This window comes from Salvelinus alpinus, chromosome 21 (assembly GCF_045679555.1).
Source record: "Salvelinus alpinus chromosome 21, SLU_Salpinus.1, whole genome shotgun sequence".
Lineage (NCBI taxonomy): Eukaryota > Metazoa > Chordata > Actinopteri > Salmoniformes > Salmonidae > Salvelinus > Salvelinus alpinus.
The window spans coordinates 13,644,046-13,664,155 of NC_092106.1; the positions used below are offsets into that span (position 1 = coordinate 13,644,046).

A 20,110-nucleotide genomic window follows, 5' to 3' on the forward strand; every position below is an offset into this window, starting at 1 on the left:
GTCAGGTGTTGTTAATGAAATGCTCAATGAAGTGGCTTTCTCCTTTCTCCTCTTCCGGTTCGTCATCTCTCTCAAGGGACCATAACCATATTCCTATGCAAAATCATATTACTTTTTTTGACTGATTCAAATTAGGACCAAGGGGGTGGTAATACGCACCAAACACACTATAGATGAATGAGAGGGAGCTCCAATGACCTTAGGGGAGAACTCCCATGAAATCCCACAACTAGTAATATAATATATGCCATTTAGCTGACGCTTTTAGACATAGTAGTTATTTGTTCCCCCAGGATCCCTCAATCTCTCAGTGTGAACACTTATAACAGTGTCCATGGAGAAAGTGTCTTTTTACAACTGTCGCTTTTCTTCAACTGTCTCCTTCAACCCCCCACCTCAACTAGCTAATCAGAGGAGGAGGGGGACGTTGCGTTCAGGGGGTAGGCACAGCTGTTGTACCGTATCGGGTGTTGTGATGTAAGTTCATGCCTTTTAGAAACTAAACTGGGCATCAGGGGTTGTGGCTGTCCAATCGAGTGAGAGAATTCAGAGACAAACCAGCCAATGGGTGCAAAGGTCTGGGTATATAAACTAGGGTCTAACACCTGTCAAAGTTGGGTAACTCCTATATTGGCTTTGGTGGATCCCGGGAACGTTACCTCCTTCTTTTCTCCTGTGCAGGTAAAACCTACTAGGCAGCGAGCTTCTGGAAAAGGGTTTTAAGTAGAAATTAGGAGAATTCCTGAAAAAGAGCACAAAAAGAAAAGAGGAATTAAAAAAAAACACTTTAGGCAATTGAAACCTCTCCGTTGCTGCACCATTTGGAATCCTGAAATCGGTTCTTCTTGTTTTTTTGCATTGGACTCCTCTTCAGTTTGTTGCAGCATTTCCTAAAATGGAAGATCTACTGTTTTTTCTTCTTTAAACTACTGCTTATGCGTTTATACTCGTCATCCTCTTGAGTGCAAACTGTAACTTTGTTAAAAGTTTTGTCGGTAAAAGAGACCACTAGTTTGAAAACAGCCATGATCACTAACGGCTGTTAGTAGAGGAGGGATAGTCACAGGAGGGATAGTCACAGGACAGTGGCTGGTTGATTTGTTACCAGTGGTGATCTATAGATGACACTGAGTCATTTTAGATATTTTGCTGAAAAAACATGCAAAGTGAAGTATTGAATTTCTATCATGTCCGCAATTATTCAACATGTTTGTAGTTGAGATGTTAATCTGAGATCCTATTCATTCTGATTTGAAGGTCAGTTGCACTAATGACCGGAGAATGAATCAAGTCAACTCTGGAACCGCCTACTGGGGTGGTAGCCAGACTAGGCTCCAGTGGTGGTGTTTCCCTTGAAGGAATGGAAATGTGGCTTGCATGCCAGTGTCAGAGTATAGCCACAGCAAGAGGGTGTAGTGTGGATGGCCTGGTCTAAAAATACCTTCTGCTGCTAAGTGCATAAAAGCACGTAGATCACACCCGTCACTCTCCGTGGAAACATGAGGCGGTGGCTGGAGGGTTCAGGAGACTGATAGATAAGACACTAGGAGACTCAGTACTACAAATCACAAAATATGGTATATTTAGTGGTATTGGTTGTATTGTTAGGCCATTGCTAGGACAGTTCCTTGTGATTTTTTTCTGAAAACCCATCATGCTCTCTTTTATAAATTGTGGCACAATTTTGTTGTTAGGGACCCAGATATTGTTCTTTCACCATTCTTGAATATTTAGTTGGGAGGGCTTTCGTCTGCCAGATCATCCTACATAGATTCACACTTCTTCCCCCTCTCCTTTTTGCAGGACTAAAGAGAGCCGCAATCATGACGAAGAACTGCCACAATGACTACAAGATGAAATTCTCTGATGTAGAGGAGTTCCCAGACCTCTCCCTGCACAACAACCACATGGCCAAGGTGCTGACCAAGGACATGTACAAAAAGCTGAGGAGCAAGTCTACCCCCTCCGGTTTCACCCTGGACGACTGCACCCAGACCGGTGTGGACAACCCTGGTAAGACTTGGAAGCACACACACAGGAAAACTCGTCAGGGCCCTGAGAGGTCACAGGATATGCATGTCCTGATCTGCTCTGATTGGTGGCTGATAAGGGCACCTGAAAGCAAAACATTCTTAGTGCTATTAACTAATACACTATTAGCATGAAAAATGAGACTGTTGGTAGTGCACTTTGTTGGGGGCCTGTTACATGTAGTTTTCCTGTGGCAATAGTTCTCACTTATTCTCTTTCTGTCTGCAGGACACCCCTTCATCATGACCGTCGGCTGCGTTGCTGGTGATGAAGAGTGCTATGAAGTCTTTAAGGATATGTTCGACCCCATCATCTCCGACCGTCACGGAGGCTACAAGCCCACCGACAAGCACAAGACCGACCTGAACTTCGAGAACCTGAAGGTGAGTGAAGAAAGTGGTCATGGCAATCACATTTTTACATTGGAGTTGCTCCTTTTGCAAGCTTGATTTCTTAGCTAATATATAAGGCTACAGTGGACCGTGGTGACTAGACAGCATTTGAATGAGTTCCAAGTGTAGAGCGACATAATTAATTTCCCCGTTTACAGGGAGGTGATGATCTTGACCCCGCCTACGTCCTGTCCAGCCGTGTGCGTACCGGACGCAGCATCAAGGGATACACCCTGCCCCCCCACAACAGCCGTGGCGAGCGCAGAATGGTTGAGAAACTGTCCATCGAGGGTGAGTGTCTGAGCACTCAGTAAAATCAGCACTATAAAATCATGGTCAGCTGTGCTGCCATGGAGCACGACCATGTCAATCTCATGTTTATGTCTCTCTCCCCTCAGCCCTGGCCACACTGGATGGTGAGTTCAAGGGAAAGTACTACCCCCTGAATGCCATGACCGATGCCGAGCAGGATCAGCTGATCGCCGACCACTTCTTGTTTGACAAGCCCGTCTCCCCCCTGCTGCTGTCCGCTGGTATGGCCCGTGACTGGCCCGACGCAAGAGGAATCTGGTGAGTGCCCAGGACACAGGCCCATACCAATACCCAAAACCAAAACGATACCATTGGTTAAACCAGATAATGAATGTACAGTATGTCCCACAGTCATGTAATACATACTCCCTCCTTTCTGAAGGCACAACGATGCCAAGAGCTTCTTGGTCTGGGTGAACGAGGAGGATCACCTGCGTGTCATCTCCATGGAGAAGGGAGGCAACATGAAGGAGGTCTTCAGACGCTTCTGCGTTGGTCTGCAGAAGGTACGCTTGCCACAGAGCCTACAGGACTGCCACACTGTCAATACCTAGATTGTTCTTTATCGCTTGTCGCTTTTCTTATAGTCAATAGTCGAACACACATCCCTTTCGGTTGGCTATTCTCACCTGAAAACGCACTCACTGGAACATTCTCGTCTCCTGTCCTTCTCTCCCTTGTGCAGATTGAGGCGGTCTTCAAGAAGCACAACCACGGCTTCATGTGGAACGAGCATCTCGGCTACGTGCTGACCTGCCCCTCCAACCTGGGAACTGGCCTGCGCGGTGGAGTGCACGTCAAGCTGCCCAAGCTGAGCACACACGCCAAGTTTGAGGAGATCCTGACCAGGCTGCGTCTGCAGAAGCGCGGCACAGGTACAAGCTTCTCTCAAACTCTCTTTACAGTCTTAATGCATGAAGTCATACTATACCTAGCAATAGTCCATAACATGTTATTACACTGCCATTACATATGCATTTCTGAGGTGACTTGTAAAGCCATATTTAACCTGACATGTACATCATGGAACACCAGTGTTAAGGATTATGAAGACTCACCTTTGACCTCTTTGCCTGCAGGTGGTGTGGACACGGCCTCCGTGGGTGGAATCTTCGACATCTCCAACGCTGATCGTCTGGGCTCCTCAGAGGTGCAGCAGGTGCAGATGGTGGTGGATGGTGTCAAGCTCATGGTGGAGATGGAGAAGAAGCTGGAGAAGGGAGAGGCCATCGATGGCATGATCCCCGCCCAGAAGTAAAGCGGCACTTGTGCTATTGAGTTTTTTGTATTATAAAAATGAGTAGCCTTGTCGTCACGCGGGCAGGAGACTGCCTCCCTGGACTTTTCCTAAAGACACTCCACTCTGATCCAACTCTTCTTTTCCTTCCTTCAATCTTTCTCTTCATCATTTATTTTTCTCCTTCCTCAGTCACTTTTTACCATCTGTCCCATTCTTTCTGTAACATCTTGGGAACAAAGTACCATCGCATAGTCTGGTGCCATGGGCCATCGCTATGTTTATGCACCAAATCTTAAATCCGTTTTTTGGTTGTAAAAATGTATTGAGCAAATAAAACAAGCCCCAGTTAACAATCAACCCCACTGTCTGATGTATGGTCTCGAAACACACACACAGACCCTCGCACGTACACATTCTTGCTGCACGCACACACACGGTGCACGCACGCACGCACGCACGCACGCACACACACACACACACACACACACACACACACACATAAACTCAGTGAGCGCAGCCCCGTAAATGCCCTAAAACCATGGTACAATTAAGCAATAAAACGAGAGGCCATGTGTTATGACATTTTTATCATGGCTGTGATGTGGTCATAGCCACGAGGCGAAGGCAGGTGGTCATGATGACTTATAGGTGCTAAGACTAGTAGTTTTAAAAGTAGTGGTAGTGGGTTGCTAGGTAACGACATAAACAATGCCACTTTATATGAACGTGACAATGTGTCTGTTGTCTCATATATCATGGACAGGAGAGGCTCTAACAATGGGAATTCCAAACCATCCATTACACATATGACCAACCTGTAATCTACTGAGACCACGTCAACCACAGTGAGAACAAAAATAAACTTCATCCAAAATGTCAGAGTTTGAAAGGAGAATTTATTTTTGCTTCAACACAATTTTCCTATGAGACATGCAGGACTGCAGGTCAGTCATTTCCATATTTGCACCCCGTTTAATCGATAACAGCGACTGCTTCAAACGCACTACTACTTCCTACTGTTGAAGCATGGTCCTAAGCTTTAAGCAATATATATGGGAATTGTTGGGCAAGAGAGGTCCTATTTTGGGCAAAGATGCCCAAAAATTGCACAAAATCACAGCTTTCACATTTTAAGACATTTGTGGCCACCTGTTGCAACTAAAATCTCCCATGATTCCTTGCAACGGGAAAACTGAAGTCATTGTAGTGTCATGGATTACTATGTACTACTGCCATACATGTGTGCAATAAATCTTTTTGCCAAAAGGAATAAGGTGGAAAATGTTGGAGTTTGAAAACAACTGAAGGTTTGTTATTGTGTTGGGCAGGCAGTCCAATGTAGGCAGGCTGGCGGATATGGTCAGAGGTGTAACAGTGACAAACAAGCACACTCTGTAATGAGAACATCATCCACTGTTGATGAATCTTTGAGCCATTTACAAAGGCCAGACAGACTTTCAGAAAACAAGGAAGGTTGAGGAACATTCAGCGACACCAACAACACAGTCTGAGCTGAGAAACTAGAAACATGGTTGAGCGATCTAAACTAGAAGAGCCCACTGCAGCAACTGGTAATGATGTTCTGGCATGTCTGCTGCTATGACCCACTGACAGGTGACAAGGATCATTACTGTATATTGGTGCAAATCAAAGCCAGTGACAAACAGTCAAGGCCGGAGTGAGGGACTATCTACCTGACTTGGATCAATTGTGAGCAGCTTGGAATCGTGGTTCATTTATAGAAGAGTGTCAGGGTTAATTTCAATAAGGTCACCCAGGGTCACATTCTAAACTACCCCCCTCAGCAATACAGAAGTCTGATTGGCTACCAGAAGGGAAGCGGCTACATCACGCCTGTTTTGCTGACCAATTGCTCAGTGTTGCCGAGGGCTGAGTTGAGGAGCAGTTCGGAACTCATCCTCCAGGGAACCACAGATAAAAGAATCAATGGACATAACTACTTAATGCAATTCAACTAGCATTGCTGTAGTTATTATAGTCTGTTTGATCAATCATATCCTTTTCTTTTTGAGCAGAAAATTAGGAGTTGTTGTAATTTTCTTTTTTATGCGATCTTGCGTCATTTTATACAAAAAAGTGATCCAAATTGTGATTGTGGAAATGTGACAATCAATATTCCCCAACATAATACTAAACACAGCTTACACCAAATCAAGTTTGGAATCTTGGCCCTGTGGATGTGCTGTAACATTTAAGAGGAAATACAATTATAAGAGGTGATATTGCTAAACCAAAAGTGCTACCAGAAGAGCGTGTAGAATGCTTGTGTACATTACCTGCTGAAACGCAGAAAATCAAAAGGTTAGTGGCTCAGAAGAGCAGTCATCACCTACTCCGCTTTGGACATTGAAGTCAGACAGCCTTGCTCATTAGCAACCAACATTCTGGTATATACAAAACACAAAATGAAACTTGACGAGAGCAGCAGACGGGGTCGTACAGAATTGAGCAGACGATGGACGGGCAGAAGGGTCTGGCATTTGTTTTACAGAATATTTTTTTGTCCGTCTCTGCATTTCAGCATGTCTCCCTATATAGCAGGGGTGTCAAATATATGGCCTGCGATGTGCGAGGGGGTCCAATCTGGCCTGCGGGTTTGAGTAAAACCCCACAAAAATAACAACCAAAAAATAGTATTTGTTTTATATATCTGTACCGGTATCCCCTGTATATCTGTACCGGTGCCCCGCTACTGTTTTTTACTGCTGCTCTTTAGTTATTTGTTATTCTTATCTCCTACTTTTTTTTTTTATAGTATTTTCTTAAAACTGCATTGTTGGTTAAGGGCTTGTAAGTAAGCATTTCACAGTAAGCCACCTGTTGTACATGTGACAAATAAAATGTGATGTTGAAAATATTTTAAAATGACTACAACCAAATCGAAACCGTGTAGAAATGATAAGATAATGGACCTACATTCATACAGTTTATTGATTGTGTCCAGATTGTTAATAATCACTGAAATGAAAGCTAGACAGTTAGGGAGCATCAAAAATGCAAAAAATGATGGATAGGGTGGATAGACTATTTTTGGCAAATTTTGACGGCAAGGAAATATAACATTTTCAGTGTTGCCGTCCGGACCTTGTTGAAGAACGAATGTGGGGTCCAGGGCAAAATGAGTTTGACACCCCTGCTCTATAGCCTGGAGTTCTGTCTAGGAGAGGGCTGGCCCCTTGTTTCTTAAATATGCATTCAGTCTGTCAACTGCTCATTGAAGTGAAAAAAAGAAAAACATGAAATTAAAAACCTTTTAAATAGCAGCTGTTAAAAAGGAATGACAACAAATATAATATAATCATAACGACATTGACGAAAAATATCTTAATCTGCAAATATGGAATTAAAAAATAACTGCTTGACTCCCTAGATTCACATAATATTGAGGTGCCTTAGCAGGGTTCATAGGTCATAGGTCTGTGAGTGGCGGGGCCGGGCCGTCCGTGCCGGTGCGCCTGCGTGTCCGTGTGGCACCAGAAGCGGGTCTTTGGCGGGGGTGAGGCGAGGTTGGCAGTGGGGGTAGCGGGTTCAGCCTGTCTCCTTCTCCCGCCCCCTCGGTCAGTCTGTCCAGTGTAGAAGCCCTCTGCCCCACCCCCTGTTGCCCTCAGAGCTCCAGATCCTTGGACACTTTTGTGGCGATATCCCGGAAGGCGAGCGGCGCCCCCCACAGGCGTTTGAAGCGCACGCCGCTGGTCTCGGCGGGACCGGCGGGCAGCTGGCACACCTCAGCCTCGAAGGCCACACGTGAGCCGGCCGCCCCGTGGGTGCAGGAGAGCAGGAAGGGCCCAGCCAGGTGGACCTGGCAGCCGCAGCCCTGGGCCGCCTCGCGCAGCGCCAGCACCACCTCCGCCGGGTCCCGCGGGCTCCGCACCCTCACATCCCAGCCGCATCGGGGGGTCCGGGGCTCTGCCGCTTTTTGATGCCCAGGTAGATGGCGACTGCAGGGGCAAAGTGGGTGAAGCGTGGGAGTGGGGGAGTGATTGGGGGTGAGAGATTGAATGAGAGAAGAGGATGCAGGTGGAGTGTGGGTGAAGTGCATTAACGTGGATGGGAAGAGAGGAACAGGGGAGAAATATATTAGTATCATATAGGGTTTGGTTTAATAGCCACAACTCTTAATTCATCAATAGCAATAGAAATCCATTCCTCAATTACGCATTAAAATAGATAACAAAGCCAGTAGAAATTAAAGTATATAAAATGTTTTTAACAGTCTTTACTGAAGAGTGGATGTAGCATCCACAACACACACAAGTTGCACTACCATCTTAAAATCATGCCACAAATTAGACAATTCTAGAAAAATAAATCTGTGGTTCAATTCAGAGGACAATTCAGAGGATACCGCAGTGCAATAAAATGGAATGTTAGGAAGCAACACAAGTTAGGCAAGATAACAACACAATTTTACCTTTTTGAGGACACGCTTGTTCTTCAAGGCAACAACATTCTAAATGATGCTGCACCATTATATCTCATTCATTAGACCAGGCTAGAGTCATGCCCCACTCAATGATCTGAACTGTATGCATATATATATATATATATATATATATATATATACACAGTGAGGGAAAAAAGTATTTGATCCCCTGCTGATTTTGTACGTTTGCCCACTGACAAAGAAATGATCAGTCTATAATTTTAATGGTAGGTTTATTTGAACAGTGAGAGACAGAATATCAACAAAAAAATCCAGAAAAACGCATGTCAAAAATGTTATGAATTGATTTGCATTTTAATGAGGGAAATAAGTATTTGACCCCTCTGCAAAACATGACTTAGTACTTGGTGGCAAAACCCTTGTTGGCAATCACAGAGGTCAGACGTTTCTTGTAGTTGGCCACCAGGTTTGCACACATCTCAGGAGGGATTTTGTCCCACTCCTCTTTGCAGATCTTCTTCAAGTCATTAAGGTTTCGAGGCTGACGTTTGGCAACTCGAACCTTCAGCTCCCTCCACAGATTTTCTATGGGATTAAGGTCTGGAGACTGGCTAGGCCACTCCAGGACCTTAATGTGCTTCTTCTTGAGCCACTCCTTTGTTGCCTTGGCCGTGTGTTTTGGGTCATTGTCATGCTGGAATACCCATCCACGACCCATTTTCAATACCCTGGCTGAGGGAAGGAGGTTTTCACCCAAGATTTGACGGTACATGGCCCCGTCCATCGTCCCTTTGATGCGGTGAAGTTGTCCTGTCCCTTTAGCAGAAAAACACCCCCAAAGCATAATGTTTCCACCTCCATGTTTGACGGTGGGGATGGTTTCTTGGGGTCATAGGCAGCATTCCTCCTCCTCCAAACACGGCAAGTTGGGTTGATGCCAAAGAACTCCATTTTGGTCTCATCTGACCACAACACGTTCACCCAGTTGTCCTCTGAATCATTCAGATGTTCATTGGCAAACTTCAGACGGGCATGTATATGTGCTTTCTTGAGCAGGGGGACCTTGCGGGCGCTGCAGGATTTCAGTCCTTCACGGCATAGTGTGTTACCAATTGTTTTCTTGATGACTATGGTCCCAGCTGCCTTGAGATCATTGACAAGATCCTCCTGTGTAGTTCTGGGCTGATTCCTCACCGTTCTCATGATCATTGCAACTCCACGAGGTGAGATCTTGCATGGAGCCCCAGGCTGAGGGAGATTGACAGTTCTTTTGTGTTTCTTCCATTTGCGAATAATCACAGAAACTGTTGTCACCTTCTCACCAAGCTGCTTGGCGATGGTCTTGTAGCCCATTCCAGCCTTGTGTAGGTCTACAATCTTGTCCCTGACATCCTTGGAGAGCTCTTTGGTCTTGGCCATGGTGGAGAGTTTGGAATCTGATTGATTGATTGCTTCTGTGGACAGGTATCTTTTATACAGGTAAGAAACTGAGATTAGGAGCACTCCCTTTAAGAGTGTGCTCCTAATCTCCGTTCGTTACCTGTATGAAAGACACCTGGGAGCCAGAAATCTTTTTGATTGAGAAGGGGTCAAATACTTATTTCCCTCATTAAAATGCAAATCAATTTATAACATTTTTGACATGCATTTTTCTGGATATTTTTGTTGTTATTCTGTCTCTCACTGTTCAAATAAACCTACCATTAAAATTATAGACTGATAATTTCTTTGTCAGTGGGCAAACGTACAAAATCAGCAGGGGATCAAATACTTTTTTCCCTCACTGTGTATATATATATATATATATACAGTGGGGAGAACAAGTATTTGATACACTGCCGATTTTGCAGGTTTTCCTACTTACAAAGCATGTAGAGGTCTGTAATTTTTATCATAGGTACACTTCAACTGTGAGAGACGGAATCTAAAACAAAAATCCAGAAAATCACATTGTATGATTTTTAAATAATTAATTTGCATTTTATTGCATGACATAAGTATTTGATCACCTACCAACCAGTAAGAATTCCGGCTCTCACAGACCTGTTAGTTTTTCTTTAAGAAGCCCTCCTGTTCTCCACTCATTACCTGTATTAACTGCACCTGTTTGAACTCGTTACCTGTATAAAAGACACCTGTCCACACACTCAATCAAACAGATTCCAACCTCTCCACAATGGCCAAGACCAGAGAGCTGTGTAAGGACATCAGGGATAAAATTGTAGACCTGCACAAGGCTGGGATGGGCTACAGGACAATAGGCAAGCAGCTTGGTGAGAAGGAAACAACTGTTGGCGCAATTATTAGAAAATGGAAGAAGTTCAAGATGACGGTCAATCACCCTCGGTCTGGGGCTCCATGCAAGATTTCACCTCGTGGGGCATCAATGATCATGAGGAAGGTGAGGGATCAGCCCAGAACTACACGGCAGGACCTGGTCAATGACCTGAAGAGAGCTGGGACCACAGTCTCAAAGAAAACCATTAGTAACACACTACGCCGTTATGGATTAAAATCCTGCAGCGCACGCAAGGTCCCCCTGCTTAAGCCAGTGCATGTCCAGGCCTGTCTGAAGTTTGCCAATGACCATCTGGATGATCCAGAGGAGGAATGGGAGAAGGTCATGTGGTCTGATGAGACAAAAATAGAGCTTTTTGGTCTAACTCCACTCGCCGTGTTTGGAGGAAGAAGAAGTATGAGTACAACCCCAAGAACACCATCCCAACCGTGAAGCATGGAGGTGGAAACATCATTCTTTGGGGATGCTTTTCTGCAAAGGGGACAGGACGACTGCACCGTATTGAGGGGAGGATGGATGGGGCCATGTATCGCGAGATCTTGGCCAACAACCTCCTTCCCTCAGTAAGAGCATTGAAGATGGGTCGTGGCTGGGTCTTCCAGCATGACAACGACACAAAGCACACAGCCATGGCAACTAAGGAGTGGCTCCGTAAGAAGCATCTCAAGGTCCTGGAGTGGCCTAGCCAGTCTCCAGACCTGAACCCAATAGAAAATCTTTGGAGGGAGCTGAAAGTCCGTATTGCCCAGCGACAGCTGAAGGATCTGGAGAAGATCTGTAGGGAGGAGTGGGCCAAAATCCCTGCTGCAGTGTGTGCAAACCTAGTCAAGAACTACAGGAAACGTATGATCTCTGTAATTGCAAACAAAGGTTTCTGTACCAAATATTAAGTTCTGCTTTTCTGATGTATCAAATACTTATGTCATGCAATAAAATGCAAATTAATTACTTAAAAATCATACAATGTGATTTTCTGGATTTTTGTTTTAGATTCCGTCTCTCATAGTTGAAGTGTACCTATGATAAAAATTACAGACCTCTACATGCTTTGTAAGTAGGAAAACCTGCAAAATCGGCAGTGTATCAAATACTTGTTCTCCCCACTGTATATATATATATACAGTGGGGAGAACAAGTATTTGATACACTGCCGATTTTGCAGGTTTTCCTACTTACAAAGCATGTAGAGGTCTGTAATTTTTATCATAGGTACACTTCAACTGTGAGAGACGGAATCTGAAACAAAAATCCAGAAAATCACATTGTATGATTTTTAACTAATTAATTTGCATTTTATTGCATGACATAAGTATTTGATCACCGACCAACCAGTAAGAATTCCGTCTCTCACAGACCTGTTAGTTTTTCTTTAAGAAGCCCTCCTGTTCTCCACTCATTACCTGTATTAACTGCACCTGTTTGAACTCGTTACCTGTATAAAAGACACCTGTCCACACACTCAATCAAACAGACTCCAACCTCTCCACAATGGCCAAGACCAGAGAGCTGTGTAAGGACATCAGGGATAGAATTGTAGACCTGCACAAGGCTGGGATGGGCTACAGGACAATAGGCAAGCAGCTTGGGGAGAAGGCAACAACTGTTGGCGCAATTATTAGAAAATGGAAGAAGTTGAAGATGACGGTCAATCACCCTCGGTCTGGGGCTCCATGCAAGATCTCACCTCGTGGGGCATCAATGATCATGAGGAAGGTGAGGGATCAGCCCAGAACTACCCGGCAGGACCTGGTCAATGACCTGAAGAGAGCTGGGACCACAGTCTCAAAGAAAACCATTAGTAACATACTACGCCGTCATGGATTAAAATCCTGCAGCGTACACAAGGTCCCCCTGCTCAAGCCAGCGCATGTCCAGGCCCGTCTGAAGTTTGCCAATGACCATCTGGATGATCCAGAGGAGGAATGGGAGAAGGTCATGTGGTCTGATGAGACAAAAATAGAGCTTTTTGGTCTAAACTCCACTCGCCGTGTTTGGAAGAAGAAGAAGGATGAGTACAACCCCAAGCACACCATCCCAACCGTGAAGCACGGAGGTGGAAACATCATTCTTTGGGGATGCTTTTCTGCAAAGGGTACAGGACGACTGCACCGTATTGAGGGGAGGATGGATGGGGCCATGTATCGCGAGATCTTGGCCAACAACCTCCTTCCCTCAGTAAGAGTATTGAAGATGGGTTGTGGCTGGGTCTTCCAGCATGACAACGACCCGAAACACACAGCCAGGGCAACTAAGGAGTGGCTCCGTAAGAAGCATCTCAAGGTCCTGGAGTGGCCTAGCCAGTCTCCAGACCTGAACCCAATAGAAAATCTTTGGAGGGAGCTGAAAGTCCGTATTGCCCAGCGACAGCCCCAAGACCTGAAGGATCTGGAGAAGGTCTGTATGGAGGAGTGGGCCAAAATCCCTGCTGCAGTGTGTGCAAACCTGGTCAAGAACTACAGGAAACGTATGATCTCTGTAATTGCAAACAAAGGTTTCTGTACCAAATATTAAGTTCTGCTTTTCTGATGTATCAAATACTTATGTCATGCAATAAAATGCAAATTAATTACTTAGAAATCATACAATGAAGCATACAATAAAAAATCATACAATAAAAATTACAGACCTCTACACGCTTTGTAAGTAGGAAAACCTGCAAAATCGGCAGTGTATCAAATACTTGTTCTCCCCACTGTATATATACAGTGGGGAGAACAAGTATTTGATACACTGCCGATTTTGCAGGTTTTCCTACTTACAAAGCGTGTAGAGGTCTGTAATTTTTATCATAGGTACACTTCAACTATGAGAGACGGAATCTAAAACAAAAATCCAGAAAATCACATTGTATGATTTTTAAGTAATTAATTTGCATTTTATTGCATGACATAAGTATTTGATACATCAGAAAAGCAGAACTTAATATTTGGTACAGAAACCTTTGTTTGCAATTACAGAGATCATACGTTTCCTGTAGTTCTTGACTAGGTTTGCACACACTGCAGCAGGGATTTTGGCCCACTCCTCCCTACAGATCTTCTCCAGATCCTTCAGGTTTCGGGGCTGTCGCTGGGCAATACGGAGTTTCAGCTCCCTCCAAAGATTTTCTATTGGGTTCAGGTCTGGAGACTGGCTAGGCCACTCCAGGACCTTGAGATGCTTCTTACGGAGCCACTCCTTAGTTGCCATGGCTGTGTGCTTCGTGTCGTTGTCATGCTGGAAGACCCAGCCACGACCCATCTTCAATGCTCTTACTGAGGGAAGGAGGTTGTTGGCCAAGATCTCGCGATACATGGCCCCATCCATCCTCCCCTCAATACGGTGCAGTCGTCCTGTCCCCTTTGCAGAAAAGCATCCCCAAAGAATGATGTTTCCACCTCCATGCTTCACGGTTGGGATGGTGTTCTTGGGGTTGTACTCATACTTCTTCTTCCTCCAAACACGGCGAGTGGAGTTTAGACCAAAAAGCTATATTTTTTGTCTCATCAGACCACATGACCTTCTCCCATTCCTCCTCTGGATCATCCAGATGGTCATTGGCAAACTTCAGACAGGCCTGGACATGCACTGGCTTAAGCAGGGGGACCTTGCGTGCGCTGCAGGATTTTAATCCATGACGGCGTAGTGTGTTACTAATGGTTTTCTTTGAGACTGTGGTCCCAGCTCTCTTCAGGTCATTTACCAGGTCCTGCCGTGTAGTTCTGGGCTGATCCCTCACCTTCCTCATGATCATTGATGCCCCACGAGGTGAAATCTTGCATGGAGCCCCAGACCGAGGGTGATTGACCGTCATCTTGAACTTCTTCCATTTTCTAATAATTGCGCCAACAGTTGTTTCCTTCTCACCAAGCTGCTTGCCTATTGTCCTGTAGCCCATCCCAGCCTTGTGCAGGTCTACAATTTTATCCCTGATGTCCTTACACAGCTCTCTGGTCTTGGCCATTGTGGAGAGGTTGGAATCTGTTTGATTGAGTGTGTGGACAGGTGTCTTTTATACAGGTAACGAGTTCAAACAGGTGCAGTTAATACAGGTAATGAGTGGAGAACAGGAGGGCTTCTTAAAGAAAAACTAACAGGTCTGTGAGAGCCGGAATTCTTACTGGTTGGTAGGTGATCAAATACTTATGTCATGCAATAAAATGCAAATTAATTATTTAAAAATCATACAATGTGATTTTCTGGATTTTTGTTTTAGATTCCGTCTCTCACAGTTGAAGTGTACCTATGATAAAAATTACAGACCTCTACATGCTTTGTAAGTAGGAAAACCTGCAAAATCGGCAGTGTATCAAATACTTGTTCTCCCCACTGTATATACACACTACTGTTCAAAAGTTTGGGGTCACTTAGAAATGTCCTTGTTTTTGAAAGAAAAGCACATATTCTGTCCATTAAAATAACATCAAATTGATCAGAAATACAGTGTAGACGTTGTTAATGTTGTAAATTACTATTGTAGCTGGAAACGGCTGATTTTTTATGGAATATCTACATAGGCGTACAGAGGCCCATTATCAGCAACCATCACTCCTGTGTTCCAATGGCACGTTGTGTTAGCTAATCCAAGTTTATCATTTTAAAAGGCTAGTAGATCATTAGAAAACCCTTTTGCAATTATGTTAGCACAGCTGAAAACTGTTGTTCTGATTAAAGAAGCAATAAAACTGGCCTTCTTTAGACTAGTTGAGCATCAGCATTTGTGGGTTCGATTACAGTCTGAAAATGGCCAGAAACAAAGCACTTTCTTCTGAAACTCGTCAGTCTATTCTTATTCTGAGAAATGAAGGCTATTCTAAGCGAGAAATTGCCAAGAAACTGAAGATCTCATACAACGCTGTGTACTACTCCCTTCACAGAACAGGGCAAACTGGCTCTAACCAGAATAGAAAGAGGAGTGGGAGGCATCGGTGCACAACTGAGCAAGAGGACAGCCCCGGTGCACAACTGAGCAAGAGGATAAGTACATTAGAGTGTCTAGTTTGAGAAACAGACGCCTCACAAGTCCTCAACTGGCAGCTTCATTAAATAGTAGCCGGAAAACACCAGTCTCAACATCAACAGTGAAGAGGTGACTCCGGGTTTCTGGCCTTCTAGGCAGAGTTGCAAAGAAAAAGCCATATCTCAGACTTTCCAACAAAAAGAAAATATTAAGATGGGCAAAAGAACACAGACATTGGAGAGAGGAAGATTAGAAAAAAGTGTTATGGACAGACGAATCCAAGTTTGAGGTGTTCGGATCACAAAGAAGAACATTCGTGAGACGCAGAAAAAATTAAAAGATGCTGGAGGAGTGCTTGACACCATCTGTCAAGCATGGTGGAGGCAATGTGATGGTCTGGGGGTGCTTTGGTTGTGGTAAAGCGGGAGATTTATACAGGGTAAAAGGGATCTTGAAGAAGGAAGGCTATCACTCCATTCTGCAACGCCCTGTGGACGGTGCTTAATATGACCCAATTTCCTCCTACAACAGGACAATGACCCAAAGCATGACACAATCCAAACTATGCAATAACTATTTAGGGAAGAAGCAGTCAGCTGGTATTCTGTCTATAATGGAGTGGCCAGCAGTCACCGGATCTCAACCCTATTGAGCTGTTGTGGGAGTAGCTTGACCATATGGTATGTAAGAAGTACCCATCAAACCAATCCAATTTATGGGAGGTGCTTCAGGAAGCATGGGGTGAAATCTCTTCAGATTACCTCAACAAATTGAGGTAAGGTCTGCAAGCCTGTAATTGCTGCAAATAGAGGATTATTTTATGAAAGCAAAGTTTGAAGGACAAAATTATTATTTCAATTAAAAATCCAACGTCTTGACTATATTTCCTATTCATTTTGCAACTCATTTCATGTACGTTTTCATGGAAAACAAGGACATTTCTAAGTGACCCCAAACTTTTGAACGGTAGTATATATATATATATATATATATATATATATATATATATATATTCAGGTGATTATATAGTTATTTCTGGAGGTGTCTGTGGTTTGCAGAGATGTGGTAAAATCCATTTAAATCCGGTCCATTCAGAAAGTAAACCAAATTCCAATTCTAATTCCTAATTTCCCTCATTGAAAAGCATTGAAGAGAATTGGAAATTCAGTGTACTCCCTGACTGCAATTGAAATGGAATTGAGCCCAGCCCTGGTGGTATGCACAGCTAATTAAAGTTGGCATTGATTTACATTTCAAAGCAGACATTTTTCTTTGGAATGCTGTCCTGGTGGGTCACAGAATCAGCTTGCGGTGGCATCTTACTATGCTCGGTCACAAGCTAGCAAAAACACATCTGCTGGGTAAGTAGGTGTAGGTTTAACGGTGGACATAGCCAGAATACCACACACTAGTACTAATACTACTCTTGGAAACAAGTGGAAGCTCTGTGTATTCTGCATGTCTACATAATTATGGGTATTTATTAATTTATTAAAATCGTTTGAGTAAGTGAGAATGAGGTTCATGTCAATGGATGGGGAGTTGAAGTTGTTATTACACTGAGGGAACCTACTTGATAAAACACACAGAAGGACCCTACTTCAGAAAATAATTAGAGAGGCAGTCACTCACAGGCATCTAGCACAGAGTACCACATCTACTATCTACGAGTCACACCAAGGGCATTTAGAGCTAATGCTGCATTGACCCATGCTCTGAGCTTTACCTGCTGGTTTTAACCAGAGACTGTCTGACCAGAGACTGTGCAGCCGAGGCTACAGTGTGAGGGAGAGAATAGAAATGCCTTTAGTAACTACTGGTCCTGGAGCTGTCATACTGCCCAATGGTGGGCAGACATGGAGTGATACAGAAAATCTTTGATTGATAGCACAACTATCTAACTGGTCTGGGTTCAGTTTCGCATTGTGTGATCATAATGAATGTGGTTACAACTGGGTTTGGGGAAACTAATCTTGGGCCTGTAATTAAATCGTTTCTCATCACAGTGAGACATACTGTATTGTAGACACTCACCTTGTGACCGGAGATCTGCAGATTCTCTCAGGTTCGTCTGTGACCCTCAAGAGGAAGACAAAAGTGCGTGTTAGGAATGAATCAGCCAATAGTGAAATATCCCTTGTTCCCTCCACTTCCTGTTCCAATCCTTCCCTCAACAACAGCCAATAGAGAAATAACCACAACACCAACAACTCATCAAAGACAGAGTGACATCAACCTTCCGAAATGCACGGAAATCATATGAAATAAAATAAACAAATAAAACAAAATATACACTTTGAAGCCACACTAGGAATGTTTTTTAGAGGAAGGGCTCAGGGCAGGTTTGGGTGTCATCCAAGAGACTAGAAAGCTGCTCCTGCTTGCACTGCATGACATAACTGGACAATTCTTACGTGTGCTGTGATGGATTTTACCAGGGTTTGTAGAACATTTATTCGAACATTTTAACAAAAAGCATAATGAAAGCACATAGTGTTTGCCCAATGACTACTACCACTAAAGTATGGTCAGCTTTTGAGATGTCCCATTACACATCCATCTAACACACACAAGGGGGCGCTGCTGTTCAAGCACCACAAAGGGTGTTGTCATGTTCGCAACCTTCCCATTTCAAATGCCGTCTCCACCAGCCTGACCAACCCAAATGCCATCCCAGGAACTGGGTGTGTCTTGAAAGGACTAGAGCTTTCCTTCTATAAAATCTCCATCTAACGGGATAGGGGAAAAATCTGACCTGTAGAGTGTCTTAAAACAAACCTGCAAGTGGGGATAGTGTCTGGGCTGCCATGTTGGGTCAAATCTCTCTGGGAGAGAGGGAGTGAGTGGTCCATGGTGAGTGGAGTGGAGGGATAAGGACTGACAAGCCTGTGCCTCTGGCTGGGACTGTGAAGAAGATCCCGTTAAGAGGGGGGATAAAGGCTCTATTACGCAACTAATCCTGCTTTGAAGTGTCAGCGATGCTAAGGACGCATGGCAGCAGCTCCTTACAAAAAAAACACCACCCCCTCCAATCTGAATCTCCTTGGCCTTGTGATAGTGTTGTCTTGTGTGGCAAAGAGGGAGGTTGGCTAAATCAAAAACACTGAAACAGCTTCACAGTACTGGCTCTGGGACTGGTAACGTTTTAACAACACGAGGAATATATGGAGCTCATTAAATGAGTCACCGTCTTACAATCGCGTTAAAAAGTACAACTGGACGGCACAATGAGTGAAGACGTCATCAGGGTGAGGTGCACCCTGAAGCTTTAGGAGAAGGTAAAGAACAGCCCGTAGAGTCCAAAGCCACATCAGACCCCTTTGATTTGACTTTCAAAGATAAGAATAAAGAAATGTTTAATGTCCAATCATGTATTATTGTTTTAAGTGCCACAATCATTTGGTAGATATCCATACAACAACACATCCATTAACCAACTGCCTTTACATGAACTGAAAATACAAGAAGAATGTATAGGGGATCCCAAACTGCTCCTACATCAAGTACTACAAGCGTGTGCGCATTTTAAAAGCCTTTGGAAAGCAGGGTTATTGCTGGCTGTTGTTGTCAAGGGTATGCTGTGTCACCTGTGGCCTCTAGGGCGCGCTCTTGTACTGAACTCAGACAACAGACACAGCGCACAGACTGTGAATGAGAGGAGTGGGCGAGGGGTTGGAGGTGCTGGCAGACAAGCAGGCAGACAGACAGACTGACAGGCAGACAGAGAGAAGGAGCCAGAAACATGGGAAGAAGAACTTACTAACTGTTTTTGATCCCTGCGGAAGAGTGCAGCCCGAGACGGACTTGTTTGAGTTTGGACGCTTAGAGGGGTCAAGATTGACCCTACAAGGAAGAAGAGAGAGAAACAAGGAAGAAAAATAGAGAGACAAAGAAAGAAAGACAGAGAGAGAAAGAGATATGGATAAAGGGGGAAAAGAAGGATAAAAGATTGCAGCTGATTGGCAAGGAAAAGTAAAGTTAACAAGGAAAAGCAAAGTAGTTAAGAAACAGAAACATGAAGCACTTCCCCAAAAAACAGCCAAGACCGAGCGAGAGAGAGAGAGAGAGAAAGAGAGAAAGAGAGAAAGTGTGAGAGAGAGAGAGAAGTAGGGAGATGTGAACTGGGTAAGTGGGGGGTTTGAGAGAGAGAGAGAGAAAGAGAAAGAGAAAGAGAGAGAGAGGGAGAGAGAGAGAGAGAGAGTAGTAGGGAGATGTGAACTGGGTAAGTGGGGGGTTTGAAGCCTGTTGTTAATAGAGGAGGAAGTAAGCCTGAGGAAAGTCAATGCAGATTAAGGAGGGAGTGAGAGAGGGGGACGTCAGAAGCATTTCGGACCCTCCAGCAGTGTATGTCTGAGTACCGATGGCCAGACACACACACACCTTACTGACTCCACTATGTCTCTAGGGCTGAGACGAATGTCCTCCATATTGAGGAAGGGTTCCAATTATCACTGCTAGTCACTGTCACCTGTCTTGGGCTTTGTGTGCTCTC

General features: G+C 44.3%; 2 protein-coding genes across 6 annotated transcripts in view; one reads left to right on the forward strand and one right to left on the reverse strand.

The window, feature by feature from the left end:
• The first annotated feature begins 523 nt into the window (after window positions 1–523).
• Window positions 524–4,332, forward strand: LOC139548540 (creatine kinase M-type-like). The gene is made up of 8 exons (XM_071358243.1): window positions 524–681; window positions 1,804–2,013; window positions 2,260–2,414; window positions 2,582–2,714; window positions 2,822–2,993; window positions 3,118–3,241; window positions 3,421–3,610; window positions 3,815–4,332. The coding sequence occupies exons 2-8, from the start codon at window positions 1,824–1,826 to the stop codon at window positions 3,991–3,993; spliced, it is 1,143 nt and encodes a 380-aa protein (XP_071214344.1). The 5' UTR covers window positions 524–681; window positions 1,804–1,823; the 3' UTR covers window positions 3,994–4,332.
• A 519-nt stretch (window positions 4,333–4,851) lies between these two features.
• LOC139548539 (MAP/microtubule affinity-regulating kinase 4-like) overlaps window positions 4,852–20,110 on the reverse strand; it is a 62,397-nt gene continuing 47,138 nt past the window's right edge. For 2 of the 5 annotated variants that reach the window (XM_071358239.1, XM_071358238.1), the window contains 2 exons: window positions 17,653–17,697; window positions 4,852–7,934 (listed from right to left, as the gene is read on the reverse strand). In XM_071358239.1, the coding sequence (XP_071214340.1) occupies window positions 7,601–7,934; window positions 17,653–17,697 (379 nt within the window). In that variant the 3' untranslated portion in view covers window positions 4,852–7,600. Of the gene's footprint in view, window positions 7,935–17,652; window positions 17,698–19,378; window positions 19,462–20,110 lie in introns of all 5 variants that reach the window. The other 3 variants (XM_071358242.1, XM_071358240.1, XM_071358241.1) reach the window with 3 other exon arrangements.

What these genes read in the sequence shown, in the direction of transcription:
- LOC139548540 (XM_071358243.1), top strand. Translation starts at nt 1,824, where the DNA reads ATGACGAAGAACTGCCACAATGACTACAAGATGAAATTCTCTGATGTA. An exon ending in TGAGAAACTGTCCATCGAGG is followed by an intron (nt 2,715 to 2,821) that starts GTGAGTGTCTGA and finishes CTCTCCCCTCAG; the next exon opens with CCCTGGCCACACTGGATGGT. An exon ending in TCTGCGTTGGTCTGCAGAAG is followed by an intron (nt 3,242 to 3,420) that starts GTACGCTTGCCA and finishes TCCCTTGTGCAG; the next exon opens with ATTGAGGCGGTCTTCAAGAA.